A 24608-nucleotide genomic window follows, 5' to 3' on the forward strand; every position below is an offset into this window, starting at 1 on the left:
CGTGTTACATACTTAGGAGGTATAATATGTGCTTTCCCCAATACCAGCATCTGGAGTACTATCAAGTACATAAGATATGAGGCTATGATCCTGCCTAATAACACTCCCCTCGGGATGGTCAGCGCTAGCCATCTCAATCTCCTTGCACTTAGAGTGCTGCCTGCAACACTGAGGCTGCGTCGTTCACAGGTGTGATGACAGGCTCTCAAGCACCTTTTCCCCCTTATACAAATGTGTGCAGAGATGGCCAAAATTTGTCTTTTTGTTCGTAATACTGTATTCGAAAACAAATGTAAGAAGTTCTTATTTTACAACAATATCATTGGTGCTTCTATCAACAATGCACAGGTATATATGGTTTGTATTTCCTTGGATGACTGGATGGCAATATTACAATAGCAAAGCAGTGGTTCTTGTGCATGTTTTTTTTTATTCCACAGGAAGGGAGTGGTTGAATTAAAAACAGAACATTTAGAACCTGAAGGAATAGCTACAAGATAATTTTTAAAAGGGGAGTATAAAGTAGATTGTAGGGTACTATCCCCTTAAAACTGACTGGATCGGACCAATGGTCCGTTTAGTCATGTATCCTACCCAAACAATGGCCAGAAACAGATGTGTCAAAGGAATGTGCAAAATACCTATAATGAAGTAACTTATTTGTGGCAGTGGGAGGTGGCCCCCATTAGTCAGTCAATGGTTGGCTTATGCTCTGAAGCAAGTGGGTTTATACATCTGATACATTTTTATTCTATCTAGTATATCTAGCGATAGCATTATAATAAGAATGTCTTAACTTTTTCTTAATCCTATTTTTCTGACTCCTACACTAAGGATCTGATCCAAAGCCCACTACAGACAACGAAAAGATTCCCACTGACTTCAAAGGGCACTTCATCAAGCCGAAGCTCTTGGCCTCAATACTATCTTGTAGCACTGAGTTATACAGGTTAATTATGCACCACAAAGTATTTCCTTTCTTCAGTTTTGAATTTGTTGCTTTTTAATTTCAGTTAACGTTTAGCACTCAGCTTTTCTGAAATGTTAAACAAGAATGTCTGAAACCACATTAAGGAGATGCTGCAACTCAGGAATCCTGGATTCTAGTCCAGGTTCTCAACATGTGCTTGCTTTAGCATTTACAGATTATTCTGATCCCATCCACCCTGTATTCCTCCAACGTGGGCTTCCATCTTCTGTTCCCTTCGGTTGCTATCCACACTGCCCCATCCCCTTCTCTGCTCCCTATTCCTCCCCATCTTGACTCTGATCCCTGTTCCCATCTTCATCACCCCCAGCTCTTGTCTCTGTATTATCCTATCAAGCCCAGCATATTCCTGCCCCCACTTTACTCCTCACCCCTTTAAATTCAAGTCAGACAGTTTCCTCCAGAATGCTTGGGCACCAGCAGAGGGGCACTGGGAAGACAGGAGAGACAGCCTCCCTATTTTTAATTCTTCTGCCTCACACTACAGTGGCCCCTGTCTACCAGGAAGAACAACTGCAGGGAAAGTTATTCTCAACTCCTGCAGCCCCAGGAGTAAGCATGCTCAGTCACTGTGCAGATGACACATGTATAGCTTGGTTGGTACATACCCACAAGTGCTTTGTGGGGATATAGCATGCGCAGCACATCTGGAATCTTTACAGAATTTAGCTGCCAGCCTCTAACAAACCACTAGCAAGCATGTCTAAATTGTTATTTTCAGAGGCTTATAACATCCAAAATTTGGGCAGATTTGTATACGGATGGCTAAAAGCACATATCTGACACATAGGCGAGTCACCTGCCAAATTTCAGATCCCAGCTCCAAAGCACAGAGGCATTATAGCTTCTCTGTAATATACTTTAACAAGGACAAAACAATTTATAATTGGAGATATACCAATCTCCTAGAAGTGGAAAGGACCTTGAAAGGTCATTGAGTCCAGCCCCCTGCCTTCACTAGCAGGACCAATTTTTGCCACAGATCCCTAAGTGGCACCCTTGAGGATTGAACTCACAACCCTGGGTTTAGCAGGCCAATGCTCAAACCATTGAGCTATCCCTCCCCCTGAGCCTCATTCTCAAACAGCTAACCTGATTTTTTTTACTGAACGTGTCCAAAAAAAACAACAACAAAAAAACTGCCTGAGGCAGACACCCGGCATGGAAAAATATCAGTCTCAACAGCTATGGTCAGCAAAGTTATAAGTAAGGTTACAATTTAATCATGAGTATTTTTAGTAAAAGTCATGGACAGGTCATGTCCAAAAAACAAAAATTCACAGCCCGTGACCTGTTCATTACTTATACCATAATATCCCTGATTTAATCTGGGGGGGAAAGGCTCTTGGGGGAGGGAGCCCCAGGGCGCCAGCGGCTGCTCCGGCCGCTGCTGGAGGGGGGAGCCCCAGTGCCAGCCACCCAAGAACCACTGCCAGGGGCTGCCAGAGCAGCAGCCAACGTAGCTGGCACCGGGGCCAGGGCTGCTCCAGCACCGGCTGGTGTGGCTGTCCCCAGGGCTGCCTCAGCAGCTGGTCCCAGGGACAGCTGCTTGGGTGGCTCTGGGGTCAGTCACACTGGCCACTACAGAAGTCTCAGAGATCACAGGAAGTCATGGAATCCGTGACTTCCACGACCTCCATGACAGACATGGAGCCCTAGTTATAAGCAACTGAAAAGAGGATCTTATAACAGAAGGTGTTGGGCAACCTTTAACCATTGTTGCTACCAACACAATCTATGCTACTGAATAGTATTGACCATACAAATAGCAATGCATGCAGTTTGAACTGATGTTATTTAAAACCTCATGGGCAGTAGTGCAAATTATAAAAATCATGTCAATTTCATGCTGCTGCTTGGGAGAACTTTAAAAGAAAAAAAAGAGACTAAGAGGCAGAGTGGAGTAGTGGAGCCACTATCTTCACAACAGCCAAGTAAGAACGAGAAACTTCCTTATCCTTTCTAGCAGCCATGAGGAGACTTTAAATTTACCAGATATCTATTAGCTAGAAACTGATCTAAAAGAAAGTCCCCAAGCAAAGTCAAGGAACATTATCCTGGGGATAAAGTGAGTTTCGGCTGCATTTGGCTTTTCATTGCCCTGGGATAACTGGTTTTGCCCTCATCCTTCTGGCATCACACAGACACACTGGAACTACTCTTTAACCCTTTGTATGTGATTCCATCTAGTAGGTGCCTAGTACACTTTCTAAGCCAAATTACTGTAGTGTCATTATACGCATGATTAATTCAGAATCAGTAACACTGACCTGACTACAAAACTCCTGTAACATTTTAAAACACTAACATCTAGCAGTGGTACCATTTTCATGTAAATACCACAAATTATGACACTCTAGAATTTTTCACTTTTAAACGGCTAAATATACAGTGAGAGTATGAGTGAGTGAGTGTGTGAAAGAGAGCGTGTGCTTGTGTACACACACAAAAATATGTAAATAAGAATCAAAAATACAAAACTTGGTGATAGTACATAACAGTTTGTTTCCTCCATACTTACCGATGGGTGCTGTAGTATGTAAATCCTACAAAAGGTAGCTGGTTGCCAACAAATGCTTTTGGTATAGGGAATGTTTCTTCCTCTCCCTTGTCTTCTTCCAAATCATCGAAGTTACTAGTGTCAATATCACTACTTAAATCAGGAACAACTGGTGCGACAGCTAGAATAAAATAAAATGATCATCATTCCACTCAAATGACAACCAGCTAATTGACAAATAAATGTAAATGTTATGATCAATATTAGAATTGCCCCTTCTGTTACAGTCTTAGAGTCAATAATTTTCGTGCTATTTTAAATAGTCATGACTTGACATTTAGGGATTTGTGTGTGTCAGTAGGTAGACAGATGTGACAGCGATCATCTGAACAAATTAGGTCCTGATCCTATAGTGTATTGGGGAATGCAGATTCAGTAGGACACTGTGCAGGTACAGCAGTTCACTTTTGTGCTATATAATACATAGATCTAAGTTAAGGCCCTGATCCTGTCAAGTTAACCATGGACATTATGAAAAGTCAATAGAGGAGTTCGGAAACAAAAACTGAAGTGAAGACCGGTGAAGAATCACTAAGTTCTTTAGTGATTCTCTTGGGTGTTCTGGCTCCTTTGTGCCACGCTGGCAGTGAAAGAGAGGCAGAAAGAAGCCAGATTTGACCAGCTGAGAATTCTGTTGGTGTTGATGAGTTTTCAGTTGGAGCAGAGCAAGCATACTTGGTTCCTGCACTACCTGTCCTTCGCTACTCAGCCATGGCTCAGAGGGCATGTCAGGGACACACAGAGACAGAAAGGGGCTTGATCAGAGCATGTCCTGCCCAATCCCCAACTGACAAAGTCTGCTTGGAGACTACGAGCAAGGGAAGTTTAGAGCATTCCCCACTGTCTGACTGGATCTAAATTCTGGGGCAGCAGAGAATCTGGCCCTCAATTCTCCAAGAGGTTAAGGTACAAACAAAAGCCCCATATTTTCAATAATTCTGAAGAACTGTGTTGGCTTTACAAAGGCTGGCTTTCATCCGGCAATTTTTGCACTCAAATCTATCCATTTATCACATGCACTTACACTGTTCTTGTTCTTTCAAGAAAAAAGTTTATTTTGGGTTCAAATCAAAGTTATAGGTTTTTTAAAATTGTTTTTAAAACTATTTGTATAACAAGGAGATATAGTTACTCTCATGCCTTATAATCACGCATCCTTTGGTCTTGCCACAAGACCCTCTGTGGGCAACCATTTGCACCAGCAGCAAAGAAAAGAATGGTTACTTATCCTTCTGTAACTCTGATTCTTCAAGAAGTTGTAAGTCGTCATTGCAGATCCCACTGTAGGTGCACATACGTGTGCAATCGGATTCTTCTGAATAGCAAAGTGTGGGGGGGGGGGGTTTGTAGTTCACCAGGATGCTCAACTGAGATAACAGGGAGATGGCAGCAAGCCTGGAATTATGCCATCTCCTGCTGGGATGTTCCCTTGATCAGCCAATTGTCCAGGTAAGGGAAAGAGCGAATGCCCCTTCTTCTGAGACATGTCACTATTACTGATAGGCACTTTGTGAAGACTTTCAGATTGTGAAGAGTCCAAATGGTAGTACCTTGTGCTGGTTATGACTGGGACCCCAATGTGAACCATAACTACTACATGTGGACCAGATGGAGGCTACATGGAAATATGCATCTTGCAAGTCAAGAGTTGCACACCGTTCTTGAGCATGAAGTGATGGAATCAAAAAATGTTACCATCCTGAATCTGAGGCAGCATTTGTATTTGTTCAGTCTCCTCAGGTCTAGGACAGAACAAAATACCCCTGCCTTCAGGATAAGAACGTATCAGGAGTAGAAGCCTCTTCCCCCGTACTCTTGCAGTGTCTCCTACAGCTCCTAGACACAACACTTTAACAGGCTCTAATGAGAAGAGTCCCTGAAGAGGCACAGGGAAAGGGGGTGGATAGGAGGCATGCATTGGAAATGTATAGGCTAGCCTTAGGCAATGTCTAATGTCCATTTACCAGCTGTGATGGTTGCCCTAGCATGATGTAAAGGGGCAAGGCAGTTCCCAATGTTGGGGATAAGTCCCAGATTGGCTCCAATGTGACTCACAATGCTCTTGTCAAATCTGGCCTTCTTTCTTTGTTGGTAATTTCGTTGTCAACTGCAGGAACAGGGTGGGGCCTTCTGCCTTTGTTGGGGTTGTTACTAGTATGGCTTTCTATATGAAGCCAGTGCATAGATCCCCAGGAATCACATCATAGACCTTGAGGAAATAGAGTGCTTCATCTGTTCTTGGGATGATGAGCTAACTTCCCTTGTAGGGCACATTCTCCATAGTAGCCTGTACTTCATGTAGTATGCCTGAAGCCATAAGGGCTGCCTCATGGAGAGAGATCCACACTGACATATACTCGAAGAACACTGAACTATATCATTACCAGCCATTGCCCTCTTCCGAAAAAATCTGCCTCTTTAGGCTTGATGAGCATGACCTCATACCATCCACTCTGAAAAAGCATGACTGCACAGTTCTTACCTTATACAAAAAGCTTTATCCTTGTGAGTTCGGTTTATGAAAAAAAATTAAATAATCTTTATTAAAAATAAAGATGAAGAGATTCAACCCTGAATCAAGCTATAAAAATGAGTAAGCCACAGCACTATCCTCCCAGGAATAAACCTGAATAAACAGGCTTTATATGGTGTTCTAAAAGTTAAACTGACGTGGTTTTATCAGACCAGTGGGAGAAAGAATGCCAGAGTTGAGTGACCCTATACTGAAAACTTTGCCTCCAGCTCACAGACTTTCAAATTGAGACATGGTTAGCAAGAAGTTACCAGTTGATCTCCACTGTGTGATCACCCAGAGGAGAATTTTTCAGATAACTCAGACAAACATTGTACTTAGAAAAATATAGTTCCTGGAGCACAGTGATAATATGCTTTCTATGGCTCAAACCAATAAGCAAGTAGGCAGATACATTCTGTACCACAAACTTCTAAGACATTTTAATTCCATATCAAAACTTTCTATTGTCACTTACCTTCCAGAAGCTTATGATATCATTATGAATTAAGGCATAATAAATACAGAAGACAATATTGCTAAGAAACGGATCTGGTCTCAGCATTTGCTAAAAGAAAAAAAATAGACTGAAGAAAATCCTGAACTGTGTGGGAAATCTAAACAGACTTGCCTCAACATTTTGTTCTATACTTGGCTAATTACATTAATTCAATATTTAAAGAGAGAAAAGCCTTCCACTAGAACAGAGAGGTGACATCACTTTTGCTGATACACCATGTAAATAAGAGAATATTACTGCTTCAGTACAAAGAACTACTTACTGTCTCTAAGAGTTTCCCAAGCCCACTGATCATTTTTGAAGAAGAGGTGTCGCTTGATTTCTTCTACACCATTTCGTCCTAACCTCACTTCCCTATAAACGTTTAAAAAAAAACAACATGTAAGATTTTTTCCTTTCTGTTAACGAGAGTGATTCAAATATCCTAGAGTTCAGAGGTGAGAGTTTACATCTGCCAACTACGGGCAGTATAAAAGCTTTAGTTTCTCTGAAGCTGTGACATAAAATGCCCTATACCAGCACAAGTAGGTTCATGAGGTTTCTTCCCTTCATCCCATAACGCAATCTGGTCTTAGGTCTTGTCAACCACAGGGAAGTTTTACCAGTTATACTGATATATTCTTATCTGTATAACACTGCTCCCTCTCCCCGCCCCCGATATATATGGACTCTCATTCAGGTATAACTGGCATTTTTGGTTTAGCTTAAACCAAAAATGCCACAGTTATAAGTGAAATAAGCTAAGTGACATAAGCTAAACAAACAAATCAACTAACTAACCAACTCCACTCTTATTCTACAATTAGAGTACCTAAAAGGAGATGATGTCTACTGATATAATTATATTCATTTAAATTCACCCCTTTGGGCATACAAAATAAACTTAAGTGTAGACAAGGCCTTACGCTATCAAATTCGCAGCTAAAGCAGTGTTCCTCTAATTTAAGAGCTGGGCCCAATTATCCTCTCACTTCCACTGCTGTAAATCAGTAACTCCATAAAAGTCAGTTTCATTTGCTGTACGTAAGAGGAAAATCAGGCCCATTATTTCTTGTCCAAGTTCTTTACGATATAAACAGTATTCACTAACAGCATTCACACACTTTCAGAAAGAGCAGAACCAAATCAATAAATAATACTGCTCCATATGACTCAGTCAACTTTCCTACGTAGCATTTCCACGTGCAGACCACTGCTACTTGGCTACAATGCAAAAGAAAATGAAAAAAAGACAGAAAAAATAAAGCAATAAAAGGAGGGGAGAGGGAAAAAGAAAAAGGCAAGACAAGGAAAAAACAACAGACTGAGAAAGATGAAATGAGAGGAAGAGAAAGAGACAACAATATTAGGGCAGAGGTAAAGGCCAGGATAAAAACTAAAATGTTCACTCTAAAATTGAAATCAATTATTACAATTAGATTTTTGGTAGTCCACCAGACTACCATAAAATAAAATCTGTTACCCTTATAATAATCTAAAAAGTTCTGAAGAGAAAACTGTATTTAAAAATTAAGATTCTCTCTTCTCTTGCCACATACTCACCTAGATATTTGCTTACACTGTTGGAGCCTGGATAACATTTAACCCCATGCTCTCAAAATTCCACGAGAAAAACTGAATTTGAAATGTCCAGAATTAACTTTCCCATACTGTCTTTTTATGGAATTTCAAAGATTGATTTCCCATCAACGTTTTCAATTACCCGGTAGTTCCCACCTAAGCATGTAATTCTGTTTTTAAGGGTTATTAATTTATTCTAAAATCAAGCAACTTCCATTTAGCAATGTAGCAAGTGCTACATCAAATTAGCAATTCAAAAGTTCTCATGATGAAAAACACTTCTCCTGGGTACAAACTGTGAATTAAATGCGAAGTTAAGATATGAATGCCAAATTGATATTTCAAGTCTATTCTTATTTGCAGGCCCTATTGATGAGAGTGAAATATCATTTGAGATGCTAGCAACTGAACCAACAAAGTTCTCTGGTTCCACTGCCCTTATTAGCTGGGGAATCAGAATGAGAGACACAGAGGATCTTTACTTTTTAAGAGAATATGAGTTGTGTTCTTGTAACTTAAAGGAAAAGCCTATCTAAGCTTGTAGTGAAGCATAAGATTAGATAAGACTAAATATGCAGGCTGTCTGTTTTAAATTTTTTTTTCTGTAATGTTTTGTTCCAAGTAATAAATAAATAAAAGTTTGTTTTAAGACTTTGGTCAATATGACTATTACTGGTTCTCAAACAGAGGAAATGCAGATGCCTGAAACCTAGTCAGACCTATAGGGGGATATGCAGCTGGAATACACACAGTAGTGTACAGGTGTCCTGGTCAAACAAGGGGAGAAAATGTGAGATTCCAGCCCAAGAAAGGTAAAGAGGAGCAGGGAACGGGAGAAGGGAAGAAAAAAATGGAAATAAGTAAACCTGATGGAGATGCACTCAGAGAGACAAGAAAAAGGACAGAAGGTACAGCTGACCTCACAACTGTGACAGTGTCTATATGGTAGCAGAAATATATTACATAAAAGGTCAGAACAATGGGTGTTTCTGATACCGTTCAACTGTTTATAATACCACTAGAAAATCATGCATATACAAAATGCTTTTTGTTTGTTTTGGTCACAAGAGGAGAAAATGTCACTAACAAAAATGAAGAATTTATTTAAAATTCTGAATAAAACTTTGGGCTATTTTACCTGTCAGTTAGGAAGGCACATATAAGGTTTTTTGCATCTTTAGAGATATCATTATCATCAGGGAAGGTAAGAGAGTTCTTATGGTTCATAATCTTACTATATGTTCCAACCAAGGAATCCGCATAAAAAGGTGTATCACCTGAAGAAACAGCAGTACAAAAATTAAATATCCTAATATAATGTAAATATCAAAAGTACTGGAAATTTTAATTTAGAACATTTCTTTCTTTATTATACACTGTGCCTTTGAAGACTCTCAGTGCTAATACATAATTAAAAGTGCATACAGTCTTCTTCTTAAAACTTTAATAAAAATATCTAATAGTCCCCATATTTTGAGTTCTATAGTACACCACTTTCTTAAAAACTTGATGTATGACATACAACGTGCAAGTTTCTACTTTTTGTGCACATTCATTTTATACCTTAATAGGTATAAAATAAGCATTTCTAGGCTCTATAGCAAAACAAATGCCTAAGAAAGCCTAAACTGTTTGATGATAATATCTTTCTAAAACATCTAAGGTTTTCAGACAATGTCTCAAAAGGAAACACAATGAAGATGCCATTATCGTCAGTCTTTTGTATTACTATCAAATTACAAGAAACAACTTTGTCACAAGATGTCTTGATATATGTTGGTACGCAGCTGAACTTCATTGAACGGCTTAACTTTTTAATTTTTCTAATTCAACTTTGACATTCCTGCTGTTATCTGGATTATTGTTGAACACGAGCCAGAGTTTGCCTTGCTTCCATTTTTACAAAACAGAAATCAAGAAAAAACACATTTTGAATATCTCTTGGAGAAAAATTTAAAAGTACCATTAATGAGAGGTGTATGTAAAAGTGTGGGGAGGGGGACCTAAAAGGGAAGGTAGACAAGTGGGAGGAATCTTGGGGCTGGAAAAAAACAACAGTTACTAGCCTTTCGTAACTGTTCTTTGAGATGTGTTGCTCATGTCCATTCCATGCTAGGTGTGTGCATCCCACATGCACAGTTGCAGAGATTTTTTTCCCATAGTAGCATCCATAGGACCAGCCCTAGGGCCCCCTGAAGCCCTGCAAACATACTGGGGCTCTGCAATCTCTCAGTTCCTTCTTGCTGGTAACTCCAATAGAGGGATAGGAGGGCAGGTCATGGAATGGACATGAGAAACACATCTTGAAGAACAACAGTTATGAAAGGTTAACCATTTTTTCTTCTTTTGAGTACTTCCTCATGTCCATTCCACACTCAGTTACTCACAAGCAATACCCCCGGGCTCAGAGTTCATGGACATGCTGATTGCAACATTGCTCTCCCAAAACTGGCATCGTCACAGGCCTGTTGGGTGAAGGCATAGTGGGATGTGAAGGTATGAACAGACAGACAACCATGTTGCACCTCTGCAGATGTCCTGGATTGGTATTTGCATGAGGAACACTACTGACAAAGCCTGGGCTCTCATGGAATGAGTGATCACGATGGTCGGAGGCGGAACCTTCACCTGCTCATAGCAAGCTCGGATGCAGGCAGTTATCCAGGACAAGATTCTTTGGAATGACACCAGTAGTCCTTTCTCTCAATACAGAGGATTAGACCCACCTAACATCTAACATATACAGCAGATGTTCCTCATTGGCACTGTAGGACTTTGGAAAGAAGACTGGCAGAAAAATGTCCTGGTTGTTATGGAATTGCGACATCATCTTTGGTAGGAAAGCCGGGCAGGGGTGCACTTGGACCTTGTCCTCGAAGAACATCGTATAAGGGGATTCTGATATCAGGGATTTGATCTCGGAGACCCTTCTGGCCGAAGTGATCAACACTAGGAAGGCCACCTTCTAAGACAGGAGCAGTAAGGAACAAGATGCCAACAGTTTGAAGGGGGACCCCGTGAGCTTTAATAGGACCAGGTTTAAGTCTCATGGGAAAATTGGGTTGCGAGCCTGAGTGCAGAGCCTTCCAAGCCCTTGAGGAACCTGACCATCATCTTGTGTGAGACGACTGATCTTCCCTGTACTGAAGGTTAGAAGGCTGAGATGGCTGCCATGTGAACATTAATAGATGATGGAGCAGATACTCCAAGATGGACTGCAGGGAAGACCAAGATGGAGAACGATTCCATTTGTAGGTCCAACAAGTGAAACGTTTCCACTTAACCTTCCACCAGGACTACCTACCTACTTGGCTTTCTGCTACCTAGCAAGACTTGCGGAACCTGATTCGATCAGTCCTACTCCTCAGGGTTCAGCAACACAGCAGCCATGCCATCAGGTATAGGGAAGTGAGGTTTGGGTGAAACAGCCAGCCGTGGTCTTCCAAAATCAAGTCTGGACAGGACGGGAGCGCTAGTGGAGCTGCCACTGAGAGGTCCAGAAGGATGCCGAACCAATGCTCCCGGAGATATCATGATAACCTTTGCCTTGTCCCTCTTGATCTTTAGGAGGACCTTGTGAATCCAGGGGATTGGTGGGAAGGTGTACAGCAGGCCATTTGCCCATGAGAGCAGGAAGGCATCAGAAAGGGAGCCCTTCCTGAGCCTGTGCCTAGAACAGAACAAGTGGCATTTCCTGTTCTGTCTGGTGACAAAACAGGTCCACCTGGAGAGTCCCCCACTTCTGGAAGATAACACTGGCAACCTCTGAGTGAAGAGAATCTCGTGGAGAGAGGAAAAGGACCTGCTGAGGTGATCTGCCAACGCATTCCAGTCTCCCAGGAGATGCGATGCCTCGAGATGAATAGTGTGCTTCATGCAGAAGTCCCACAGTTGGACGGCCTCCTGACACAAAGCTGAGGATCAAGATCCCTCTTGCTTGTTGATGTAAAACATCGAGGCCATGTTGTCTGTCAAGACCTGAACAACCTTGGGAACATGGAGATGTGGAAGTAGGTGTCCTTTAAACTGAGGGTGACGTACCAGTCGCCTGGATTCAGGGAGGAAATGGTAATGGAGGGAATTCAGGGAGACCATGCCAAATTTCAAATTTCTTGAGAGACTTGTTGAGGCAATGCAGGTCCAGGATGGGTCGTAAAACCCCTTCCTGCTCAAGTCTCGAGGAACTTCCTCTACAGCCCCTAAACACAGGAGGGCTTGTACCTCCTGGATGAGATGCTTCTCGTAAGAAGGGTCCCTGAAAAGCGTTGGGATTGAGAGGTGGATGAAAACTGCGTATGTAACCAACTGTTGCAGTACTGGGCACCTAACGGTCCAATGCTATGTAGGATCACACAGGGCAGTCCAAAAACAAAATGGGGGATGGATCCTGAATCAAGTGTGGTATGTCATCCTCAGGCATGCCTTCAAAAGGCCTGCCTGGTCCCACCGAGGTACCTACTTGTGCCTGACTGGGAAGCTGAGGTAGAAGGCAGGGGCTGACTATGTTTATAAACCTTTCCTTTTCTTTTATAGGGTTCCCACCTGGATGGCCCTGAAAACTTGGGAGGCTGTTGAGGCCTGAAATGCTTCCTGGAGGCCTCAGGAGCAAAGCATGGCCCTTGGGTCTTTGAGGCCGCAAAGCTTGGAGTCCATCTGTTTGGAGAACAGGGAGGTACCCTAGGCAGACCGGGCCTCTCGCATGAGGTGCAGCAATGACTGGAGCCATAAACAGTGCCTCATGATGACCACTGACATCATGGGATAGCTCAGTGGTTTGAGCATTGGCCTGCTAAACCCAGGGTTGTGAGTTCAATCTTTGAGGGGACCACTTAGGGATCTGGGGCAAAAATTGGTCCTGCTAGTGAAGGCAGGGGGCTGGACTCGATGACCTTTCAAGGTCCCTTTCAGTTCTAGGAGATTGGTATATCTCCAATTATTACCTTTTATTTATTACCTTTATTACCACACTTCTGGCCGCTGAGTCAGCTGCATCTAGAGCTGCCTAGAGGGAGACTCTAGCCACCATCTTGTCTTCCTCTAGAATGACCATGAACTCCTGCCTTGACTCCAGCAGCACGGAGTCCCTAAACTTGACCATTGAGTCCCACAGGTTAAAATCATACCTCCCCAACAATGCCTGCTGGTTAGAGATATGAAGCTAGAGGCTACGCAAGGAATAAACCTTTTGCCTGAACAGATCCAGCCTCTTAGCCTCTTTATTCTTTGGGGGTGGGGCTCTTTGGGGTCCTACTCATTTGAGGCTGACACCACCAGTGACTCTGGGGGAGGGGGAATGTGAGTACACGTATTCAAACCCACTGGCCAGTACATAGTACTTCGTCTCTGCCCTTTTTGAGGTAGGGGGCAGAGACTAAGGGGGTCTGCCATAGCGCCCTTACCGGCCCCAACACTACCTCATTGACTGGCAAGGCCATTCTGGAGGGATCCCCTGCAGCCAGGGTATCGATCAGGCTGTGCATGGACTCATTTAGCTCCTAAGCTTCCAGCCCCAAGTTTGTGGTGTCCTGTTTCAGGAGCTCTTGATGGGCCCTGTAGTCATCTGGCAGAAACTGATTACTAGGACCTGAGACCGCCTCATCCGGAGATGACAAGGAAGAGGCTAGCACCATAGGAGGGGCTGGTCCTTCCTCCTCCACTTGCAACACCTCCATTTGGGCTACTTCAGTGACCTAGGTGCTGGGGTCAGTACCGGAGTTGGGGTCCGGTGCCAGTCGGGGTGAAACAGTGGCTAATCTCTTGGACACCACCAAGTGTGACCACAGGTTCCAATATTGCCAGTGCACTGGCCAATGGCCCAGGGGCCAAGTACCAGCTGCGGTGCCTGTACCAAAGTCCAGTGCATAAATTAGGTACCAGTACTTTTTCGGCAGGGTGAAGGATTCCCCCTCGGATTCTGAAGAGGACTCTTCCCTGGAGAGCCATATCCACTTCCGCCTCCAGGTGGTGCCGGGAAATTGGTGACAGGCACCAGGTTGGGGACCACTGCGGCAGGGTCATGGAGGGCTTTCTTCTGGGAGGTGCCACAGTGGTTGCTGTCGCGATGGAACTCACCACCCCTTGAACTCTCTATCCCTGGTAGCCCTGGCTAGCAAGGAGTTTTGGGGGGTGGGCGGTATCAGGAGGGAATCAAATCCTTTGCAGCCTGGAAGGCCTCCAGAATTGAGGGGGCCCGCAGGCATGCAGTGCCACAACCAATCCCAGGAGTCGGAGATGGGTCCCAGACTGGGCTCGGTGCCCTAGGCGGAGTCGCCAGAGCCGAGTGTGTCTCTAGGGAAGACGAGTGGCCTGGCATGGGTCTCACTGCATCAGCTGCTCCCTGCTTGTCCCTCTTAGTACAAAGGGTCAATTATAGGATATTGTTAGCCTTTTTCCAGAGGGTCTGGCTGGAGAGTCTTGCCCGCATGCTCGGGGTTCAGCTGATTGCCATATTTGGGTCGGGAAGGAATTTTCCTCCAGGGTAGTTTGGCAGTGGCCCTGGAGGTTTTTCGCCTTCCTCCGAAGCATGGGGCAGGAGTCGCTTGCTGGTGGATTATCTGCTACTTGAAGTCTTTAAATCATGATTTGGAGCATTCAACAGCAGAGTCCAGGGAGAGAATTATTTCAGGAGTGGGTGGATCAGCTTATGTGGCCTGCATCTTGCAGGAGGTCAGACTAGATGATCATAATGGTCCCTTCTGATCTTGAATTCTATGATTCTATGATTCTCTTTGGCACAAGAGAGTGCCCTCTCTCAGTGCACTGTTTCTTATGCTTCTTCCTCAGCACCAGCAATGGAGAACGGTCCCAGGAAGAGCACAGTGCCAGTGGAGCACTTCGCTTGGAGGCTGAAGTGCTTGGCACTGATTTGGACTGGCATGACTCCAAGGACAGTCTGAGGGCTGCCTCCATGAGCAAAGCCTTCAGACCAAATGTCCCTATCTTTGTGAATGCAGTCTGAAGCCCCTGCAGATCTCCTTAATGTGAGCTTCCCCAAGGCACTTTAGACAACTCGAATGCAGATCACTCATTGGCATGGGCTCGCCACAGGAGTTACATAGCTTGAAGCCTGAGGACCGGGGCTTGCCCAGTCCCTGGGCCAACATCCCTTGATGACTGGGACTGCTATTTACACTACATACACTAATATTAACTTATAACTACAAAAACTATATAGAATAGACTACAGAGTCCAAACCACTGGGAAAGCCTTGCAAGAGCAAGACGGTCATTCCAAGCAACCGTCACGGGTGTTAAGAAGGAACTGAGAAGGTGCAGATCCGGCAGCACCCCTTATACCGGCACATGTGTGTGGCTACAGGGGATGCTAGTGCTGGTCCTACGTATACCACTAAGGGGGAAAAAAAACATCTCCGGCAACTGTGCATGTGGCACGTGCACACCTAGCATGGAACAGTCATGAGCAAGTACTCAAAGAATGGGAGCTTTATTTGAGCACCATGCAGCTTCAGCTCCAGGAGGTCTCTTCTCCTCAGCAGTATTTCCCCACCACACCCCGCCCTCCCCCACCGCTCCAGCAGTGCCCCTGGACACCCGCAATGCTGAACAAATTACACAGTAGTTACCCCTGCTGGGAGGAGGCTCAAATTTGCAGCCAGCCAGCTGTTCTGCTTCTGAAGAACCAGGCAACTCACCTTAGTTCTATATAGTCAGGCTTTTATCCACCAGACCCAACTAACCACCCTCACCTCCCAACTTCCCTGCAGAGAGATGAGGGAATTTTCCATGTGCCTCCTGCCTCACAGGAGGCTAGGCTGCAGTGTCTGAAGGCCAGGGAGTACAGTGGGAGCTCCTGCTCTACAGCAAATTCCTGAATGACAGCCTTTTGGTTTCAGGGCTCCCTGGGGCTGCAGGTTTTGCAGCCACTCTGAACTTCCCATGTATGCAACCATCTTTTGAGATAAGAGGTGCTCTAGTTGGACTGACATGGAACTTCACAAATTTACCTTAGTAACTCAACCTATGAGGCCCAATGCAAGCAGGAGGTTAGTCTTACCACAAAGCCAGCCAACTGTGCACCAGATTAGAGTACAACACCTACCTGCACAGCCACAGCGCACAATACACCACTAAATAAAACTACCATGCTTGCATGGCAAGTGAATGTTATTCACCTTTATGGCTGAAAACAGACAGGAGAGTACATTTTGCTTCTAGGATGTTTTCTGACACACTGCAGTGCATGTGGCAACTGTGCACTGAAACAAAATTTTGTTGTTGTTCAGGTACCACTGTCAACAAGCTCACATACCACAGTTTATGAACTACTCTAAAGAATGTTCAAGTATGGTCAATTCTTGCTGTTGGAGCCTCGACTATTGAATTCCTTCTTTCTCTCAGTCCACCAGTGACTGAATTAGTTGACCTGGCCATGACTTAAGGTTAATTTATTTGCTCAATTATTTGCTTGATTTGGGTGTAAGTAGTAGTTTTGGTGGGTGGCTACTGCCACAATCTATTACAGGCAAAATGACTCATATATAATTATAGTTACATATAGTTCAGATGTTGTTCAGTTGGGTGCATCATTAACCACAATAATGTAAGTCTTATTAATATAGGCATCCCATTTAGTGAAAAGGACATTTTGTGCCGATATATTTTATTCAAATCAAACAGGATTGTTAGGATGCTTCATGTTCAATAAGACTTCAGGAGAGAAGTCTTAAATGTTTCTAGAGTGTCCACCACTGAAGTGCTGACAATATAACAACAAGGGGGGCTCTCCATTTTTTTTCCTTATCCTGTGATGAACAGCACATACATGAATATATGCTTGCAAAGAGAGAGAGAAAAAGTGAATGTATTAATTTGTTTGCCCATTTTAAAAAATGGTCTCTCGTAACCATAACCAAGGATGGAGTCAGGAACACTGGGCCAAGTTATATTAAGTGCCATGTAGTGGAATTTTTATATTCTGTTTCTGAATGATACACTGGTGTATTAATACAGCAAATAATTCAACTCGTTTCCTCTGAAATAGGAGGCAAGGTGAATTGAGATCTTATAGGATCATCTGAACTAGGCTTCCTTGCAAAACATCTTTGAAAATACCTGACACTTGATGCATTTTGGTACATTTCACAAGTGAAAAAAAAAATTAAAAAATCTTTTGATCAATTGTATCTGGCAGGAAAATTTTAGCAGTATCTAGAGAGGGGAATAAAACTACATCAGAAGCAAGTTCCTTTAACTTAAAAACAAAATTAACAAAACTAACCCACAAAAGCCCACTGATATAATATTGCTGATGGCTATGTACAGCACAAACATTTTTTGTAAATACTACAATTACTGGCAACCAGTAAAGCAGGATAATTCTGAATTGAAGTACATGAGAAACATCATAATGTGATTTTAACAAAGTAGTAAGTGCAGTTAATTTTACTCATAAAACATTAATGATCTTGTTACTCACCAACAAGCATTTCATACAAAAAGACCCCAACTGACCACCAATCACATTCTTGTCCATAGTAACCATCACCACCCTGGGATTTTAATACTTCAGGAGAAATATAATCCGGTGTTCCAACAGCTGTATCACATCGTACCATACCTTCCTACAAAGAAAACAAAACAGTAAGGATCAAATATTTAGAATGGCAATTGCACAACATTTTAAGGGAATATTTATCATCTAGATGAAAACTCCTTTCCTAAACAATGGTGATTCTGAAAATGTTGGTCTGAGGTGGGCATTTCATCATTCTAAAAGTATCTTTTAAATGCAGCACATAAAATATATCTTTGGCAGATCTGGAGTTAACGCTATTTAATAACTATTAAATGGCTCTGAAAAAAGTCCACCGTAACACAAAAAACTAAATGATATTAGAACTTGAAATCCTAAATAGACAAACTGCATAAGGGATAAGGGCTGGAAGGAATGTCCCAAGGCTGTTTGTGCCAGTGGAGAAAGAACTGACAAATTAGGGGCAGTCTCTTGGCTGTGATTTAGAACACTGGATTCATGGTCAGCACCCCCTGCTCCTCTCTATTGGTCATACAGTTTTTAAATGATTCTAAGCTCCATAGGACAGGGCATATTATTCATAGAGAGGGGATTTGCAGAGGCAATTTCATAATGGAAAACTGTTGCTTATAACTAATTTTTGCTTAACATATCCAATTTAAAACCAGTATTTTTTGAGTGAAATTAAGTGTATTCCAGAAACTGAATTGCCTCTGCAACACCAGTATATGCTAAAGTCTATTTATTGGGGATGGATGTCTCTTTTTTTTTTTTTTTTTTTTTGGATACTTTGCAGCTCAGAAATAAAAACCAGGATAACACCTTTCTTCATCAAAATTCATCATTACCTAACTGTTCCAGGTCTAAACATAATTAAGCTTAACATATAGGGCCAAATTCATGCCTAGGATACTCCTCAAGCCATCTGAGGCAGTTATGAGGAACTGACCGCACATACTGCCCAAGTGTGGCTTTATTTGAAGGAGCTCTTAGTGCCTTTTATTTATTTATTATAAAGCAGCTAGACAAAGTTCTTAATTCAAGCATTCCTGAAAAGATTTAATAGGTGCGCTTTATCGGTTACATGTGATCTATATAGGATCACCTATTTCAAGGTTCTTCCCCAGTATATGTTCATGTATGCAGTACTGTTTGACAGAAACCAATCACAACACTGGTAGGGAACAGCAATTTTTTTTGTTATAGTGCTTGCAAACTTGCTTTGAAAATCATTTATTATTTTATGGCCTCACAAGGACATATTCCAATAGAATAATTCTGAGATGTCTTTCACCTGGTTGGCCAACAAACATTTCTGCTGAGTGAAGTTATGGCAAATAAGCATATAAAGGGCACAGCAACTTTGGATACTGATGGTTTCATCACAGACAAATGAGACAAATTGCTTTGAGTAGCACATTAGCAGATATAAATGCGTCCATCAAATTAAAAAGAGCTCCTTTTCATGTTTCTCATTGCACTGGTTTTCTGCCAACAAGTCCTTCAATAACCTGATTCTTTACACTGAAAAGGTTGCAGCAGAATCAACCTTTTCTTCTCAATTTGTGATCAGGCTGGTAGCTGGCAATCATAAGTAACTTTTTTAAAATGATCAATAGGAATACTGCCACTCTGCGCCTGATCCATATTCCATTAAAGTCCATGTAAAGGCGCCTGTGGACACTGAATCAGCTCCATAGTGTAAAATGAAATGTGTCACCAAATACATGTCATGTTCTACAGAAATCAAAGTCTGGCAAAAATATTTCCTAATTCATTATATGCTTTTGTCTGCCTTGACATTATGCACTATGTGTACAGTAACTCTCATATTAGGATCTATCAGGCTCGTCTATAGGAGTAGCTTCCCTAGCGCAAATAAGGTAGTCCAAGGCTGTCTACCTTAAGGAGAAATAAGTCATTCAGAAATGGGGAAGTGAGAAAAAAGTTCAGAAACTTAGGAGGATGGGGATTCCCCCCCCATCCTTACAGGAGAAACAAAAATATTTATTAAGAGTATTGTTTCCTTGACGGGGTGGGGATTAGGGTTGAGTCTCCATTCTCTTAAATTCTTGCTTTTAGTTTCCCCCTCTTTACCACTGCTAAATAGCTTAAGTCCCATCAAGCAGATAAAACAAAAAGCTCACTCTGCAGTCTAGGTCAATGAGAGGAGTAGTAGGAGCAAAAGACAAAACAAGAATGTACTACAAAGGAATTTCAGACTCTCACTCACATTTGAAAAAACAGTACTTTTTGAGAGAGTTGAGTCCTCTTTTTCCCAAGTTCTTTTTTTTGTTTGTTTGTTTTTGTTTTTTTGTTTTTAAATGTACTCTCCCTGTTGATAACAGTGGTATGGACTGCAGCCTCAGACTAGGGCCTGGTCTACACTACGAGTTTATGTCGAAACTAGCAGCGTTAAATCGAATTAACCCTGCACCCGTCCACACAATGAAGCCATTTTTGTCAACATAAAGGGCTCTTAAAATCGATTTCTGTACTCCTCAACGAGGGGAGTAGCGCTGAAATCGACATTGTCATTTCAAATTAGGGTTAGTGTGGCCGCAATACAACGCTATTAGCCTCTGGGAGCTATCCCACAGTGCACCATTGTGACCACTCTAGACCACAATCTGAACTCGGATGCACTGGCCAGGTAGACAGGAAAAGCCCCGCGAACTTTTGAATTTTATTTCCTGTTTGCCCAGCGGGGAGCGCTGATCAGCACAGGTGACCATGCAGTCCCAGAATCAAAAAAGAGCTCCAGCATGGACCGTACGGGAGATACTGAATCTGATCTCTGTATGGGGAGATGAATCTGTTCTATCAGAACTCCGTTCTAAAAGACGAAATGCCAAAACATTTGAAAAAAATCTCCAAGGCCATGATGGACAGAGGCCACAACAGGGACTCAACATAATGCTGCATGAAACTTAAGGAACTGAGACAAGCGTACCAGAAAGCCAAAGAATCAAATGGACGCTCTCGGAGGGAGCGGCGACTGACAACTGTAGCTATCCCACAGTTCCCACACTCTCCGAAAACCATTTGAATTCTGGGCTGAGCTCCCAATGACTGAAGGATCAAAAACATTGTCGCAGGTGGTTCAGGGTATATGTCATCAGCCCCCCCGTGAAAGCAAAGGGGAAAAAATCGTTTCTCGCCTTTTTTCAATGTCACCGTATGTCTATTGGATGCTGCTGGCAGACACGGTGCTGTAGCGCTACACAGCAGCATCCCCTTCTCTTGCCTTGCCTTGCGGATGGCAGACCGTACAGTATGATTGGTATCCCTCATCGTCGTCCCGTGGGTGCTCCTGGCTGGCCTCGGTGAGGTCGGTCGGGGGCGCCTGGGCAAAAATGGGAATGACTCCAGGTCATTCCCTTCTTTAAGTTTTGTCTAATGGAGATTCAGTCCTGACTGGAATATCATGCGAGCTGGAGGCTTCTGCCTCAGGCTGCTCTCCCAGTTAGCAGCACCATGTGGTCGCGCCTACCCCTTGCTACCAGGGCTCACAATCAGATACTTAGACCTCTACATTTTGCTGCAAATAAAAAATTAAGCGGCCGTTTAGAACTGTCCCCCAACATATATATCCTGGGACATTTTGTATTTTACCAGTGTCAACCAAAGGCCCACACACAAATGGAGATTCAGTCCTGCCTGTGCGTCTATCCTAGTGCTTATCACAGATTCCCATTTTCAGCTATAGGCTGAGCAAGTGCAGAATGGTGGTTCACTCTACTTCGCTGTAAGCCAACCGCCCTCCCCTCCCCCCTTTATTCTCTGCTTGCAGGGGCAATAAAGTCAGTGTTGTTTCAAATTCATGCATTCTTTATTACTTCATCACACAAATGGGGGGATAACTGCCATGGTAGCCCAGGAGAAGTGGGGGAGGAGGGAAGCAACAGGTGGGGTTGTTGCAGAGGCTCTCCCTAGAATGGCATGCAGCTCATCATTTCTGCGGGATGTCTGGGTCTCTGACCCGGAGCCGACGTTTGCCTCTCTGGTTCTTTAGTAGGTTTGCCTGATATTCTAGGCAGGACTGACTCTCCATTAGACAAAACTTAAAGAAGGGAATGACCTGGAGTCATTCTCATTTTTGTCCATGAGCCCCCGACCAACCTCACCGAGGCTGGCCAGGAGCACCCATGACAGCAGCAGACAGTACAGTATGACTGGTAACCGTCTTTGTCAACTTGCAAAGGCAAGGGGATGCTGCTGTGTAGCACTGCAGTACCGCGTCTGTCAGCAGCATCCAGTAGACATACGGTGACAGTGAAAAAAGGCCGAACGGGCTCCACGGTTGCCGTGCCATGGTGTCTGCCCGGGCAATCCAGGGAAAAGGGTGTGAAATGATTGTCTGCCGTTGCTTTCATGGAGGGAGGATTGACTGACGACATTTACCCATAACCATCCGCGACAAATTTTGGCCCCAGCAGGCATTGGGATCTCAACCCAGAATTACAATGGGCGGGGGAGACTGCGGGAACTGTGGGATAGCTACCCACAGTGCAACGCTCCGGAAGTCGACGCTAGCCTCGGTACATGGACGCACACACCGCCAAATTAATGTGCTTAGTGTGGCCACGTGCACTCGACTTTATACAATGTTTCCAAAAATCAATTTCTGTAAAATCGGAATAATCCTGTGGTGTAGACGTACCCTAAGAAGTGTCAGTACTTTTAACAGTCTCCTTTTAACCAACAGTAAAAATAGAGGATACAAATGTTATTTGCTCTCTTGGTACTGAAACCATAGTGCACAATTCAACAACTAATTTTCCACTGTACACACTGTGGAAACTAGTATACACCGGGATATGGAAGGATTTTCTTATGACTAAGGCAAGTACCAGGACACTTAAGTTCTTTTTATGTCTCTGCTACAGAATTCCTATGCGACTGAAAGGCACTTAATCTCTTAATGCTTCAACATCCCATTTGTAAAACTGATATAACAACATCTTCCTAATTCAAAGGGATGCTGTGAGGCTAAATTTGTTAACAGATGTGAGGTGCTCAAACACAATAGTGCTACGCACCAGAGAAAGTCAATCAATCAACAGCAGATGGAATCCCAAAGAACAATATCCACTGGATGCTCTCCTCAAATACCAGTGCTAGATTCAAGGTTTAAATATACCAACCTTATTCATCTTCATACAAGTACCAAAATCTGCTAGTTTTAAATGACCAGCTTTATCCAGCAGCATATTATCAGGCTTCACATCTCTGAAAAATATTACATTGTACATAATTTGACATATTAGTTTCACTTACCAAAACAAGAAAAGAACTATTTTTCTGATGTGACATGACAAGAAGAGACTAAGACACTTAAGCTGGCAAGAAGACACTTCAAAAAAACGCAAGTGTTCCTTTTGCCTCACTCCAATTTTTCAAACTCTCAGTCAAATTACCCCCCAAATTTCCAGTATCAGTAAGTATGGTCTTCTCATTAAGGCACTGAACCGAGACTCAGTAGATGTAGGTTCAGTTCAAAAACCTGGGTATTACTCTTCAAACTGAAGTTCCTCATATCCCTTCCTACTGAAAATGTCCTTCTGCACTGGATTAATCTCAGTACAATTATTTACATAACAAAGAATATGCCATTCTGTGCGTGAAGAAGTTTGGACACTGCAATTCCAACTTTCAGTCACAGGTGGTGAGAAGGAACCAAGGGAGAGCTGGGGATGCCCCAGCCTTTGCATCTTCAGTTGGAGGCATGAGACACTCATGAGACAGGTGTGGCCCCCAACATGCACTGCTGGCCAAAAGATTTTAAACTTAAGTGCATGGGGAAGATGCATACCACTAGTGGAATATATATCGACAAGCATTTGAAGAACTTTGAAATTCATTACACACACTAGGTTTTCTAGAATAGAGAATCTTCAGCTGCTGTTTTTTGTTCATTGTTTGGAACGGAAAAGTTATCTTCCTAACTTTCTCTCTTCTCTATTCACGTCTTAAATTTAAATAAACTAATCCAAAAGAAAAAGAGAGTCTACTCTAATCAAAAACAAATCTGTAACTTCAACAACCTACCTAGTAATACTGTTAGCAGCTTCCTCTGTGGTTTAACTTTCTAACTTTAGCAACACACATGCACTTTTATATAATGGGAATTGATTTTGATTGTTTGATATGGCTAATTATTAATTATGTATAATAAGCATCCTACCAACATCTGACTCTTGCAGTAGTCCTTTTTGCAAAAATATAAGCGTTAATCCTGACCTGCTGGCCAAATTGCAATTTGGCTATTTACATTGCCTCAACTTAAAATTACCCTTATATTTCAGTTGGAGCAATTATTCTTCAGTTCACAATTAATGAAATAAAAATCCAAAAACTTTACACAAATGCTAACCACAGAATAGCTATTATAATCTAGCCCAGATGTGATTATATTTCAGATATGGATAAATGATTCTTAAATGTATACAGTATGCAAAGTATTTTGGGATCCTTCACAATGAAATTCACTATACATATTTAATTAAAAATAATTTGATTAAACTTATGCTGTTATTATACAGCAGAAAATTTGTATTTAAGATTGCTTTAGTTGAAAAGAAAGATAATATGCTAATGTTCCTTTGTTTAGTGGTTTTGAGGTTTTATTTCAACTCTGTATTTTGATTAAGAATCTAGTAAATTAGAACTATAACATTCTGCTGTTTTTAATCATAACAAAAATGAGAAATATAGATATCTATGTAGAGCCCTGCATGGATACAAAATTTGTATCCACATCCACAGATATAAAGCGGATATCTGCAGATTTGCAGGGCTTTAGAGATATGTAATTTACTAAGACAAGCCTCTCACTGATAGCTATTTTTATTTCTGTATCAGCCAATGACGATTGAGTTCTCTTTAGGGGGGAAAAAAAGCATAATTAAAATTGGTGTATTATATCTAGCCATTCTGTTATTCCAAATAAGAATGAATGGATAAAAATCCGAG

The 24608-nt window shown here is 42.4% G+C and overlaps 1 protein-coding gene across 4 annotated transcripts in view; it reads right to left on the bottom strand.

Moving 5' to 3' along the window:
* ROCK1 (Rho associated coiled-coil containing protein kinase 1) overlaps positions 1-24608 on the bottom strand; it is a 264492-nt gene that overhangs the window by 82257 nt on the left and 157627 nt on the right. For all 4 annotated transcript variants that reach the window (XM_039522157.1, XM_039522158.1, XM_039522155.1 and 1 more), the window contains 5 exons: positions 22781-22865; positions 17577-17721; positions 9279-9417; positions 6843-6934; positions 3510-3669 (listed from right to left, as the gene is read on the bottom strand). In XM_039522157.1, coding sequence (XP_039378091.1) covers positions 3510-3669; positions 6843-6934; positions 9279-9417; positions 17577-17721; positions 22781-22865 — 621 coding nt within the window. The remainder of the gene's footprint in view (positions 1-3509; positions 3670-6842; positions 6935-9278; positions 9418-17576; positions 17722-22780; positions 22866-24608) is intronic.

The sequence above is a fragment of the Mauremys reevesii genome, linkage group 2, assembly GCF_016161935.1.
Source record: "Mauremys reevesii isolate NIE-2019 linkage group 2, ASM1616193v1, whole genome shotgun sequence".
Taxonomy (NCBI): domain Eukaryota; kingdom Metazoa; phylum Chordata; order Testudines; family Geoemydidae; genus Mauremys; species Mauremys reevesii.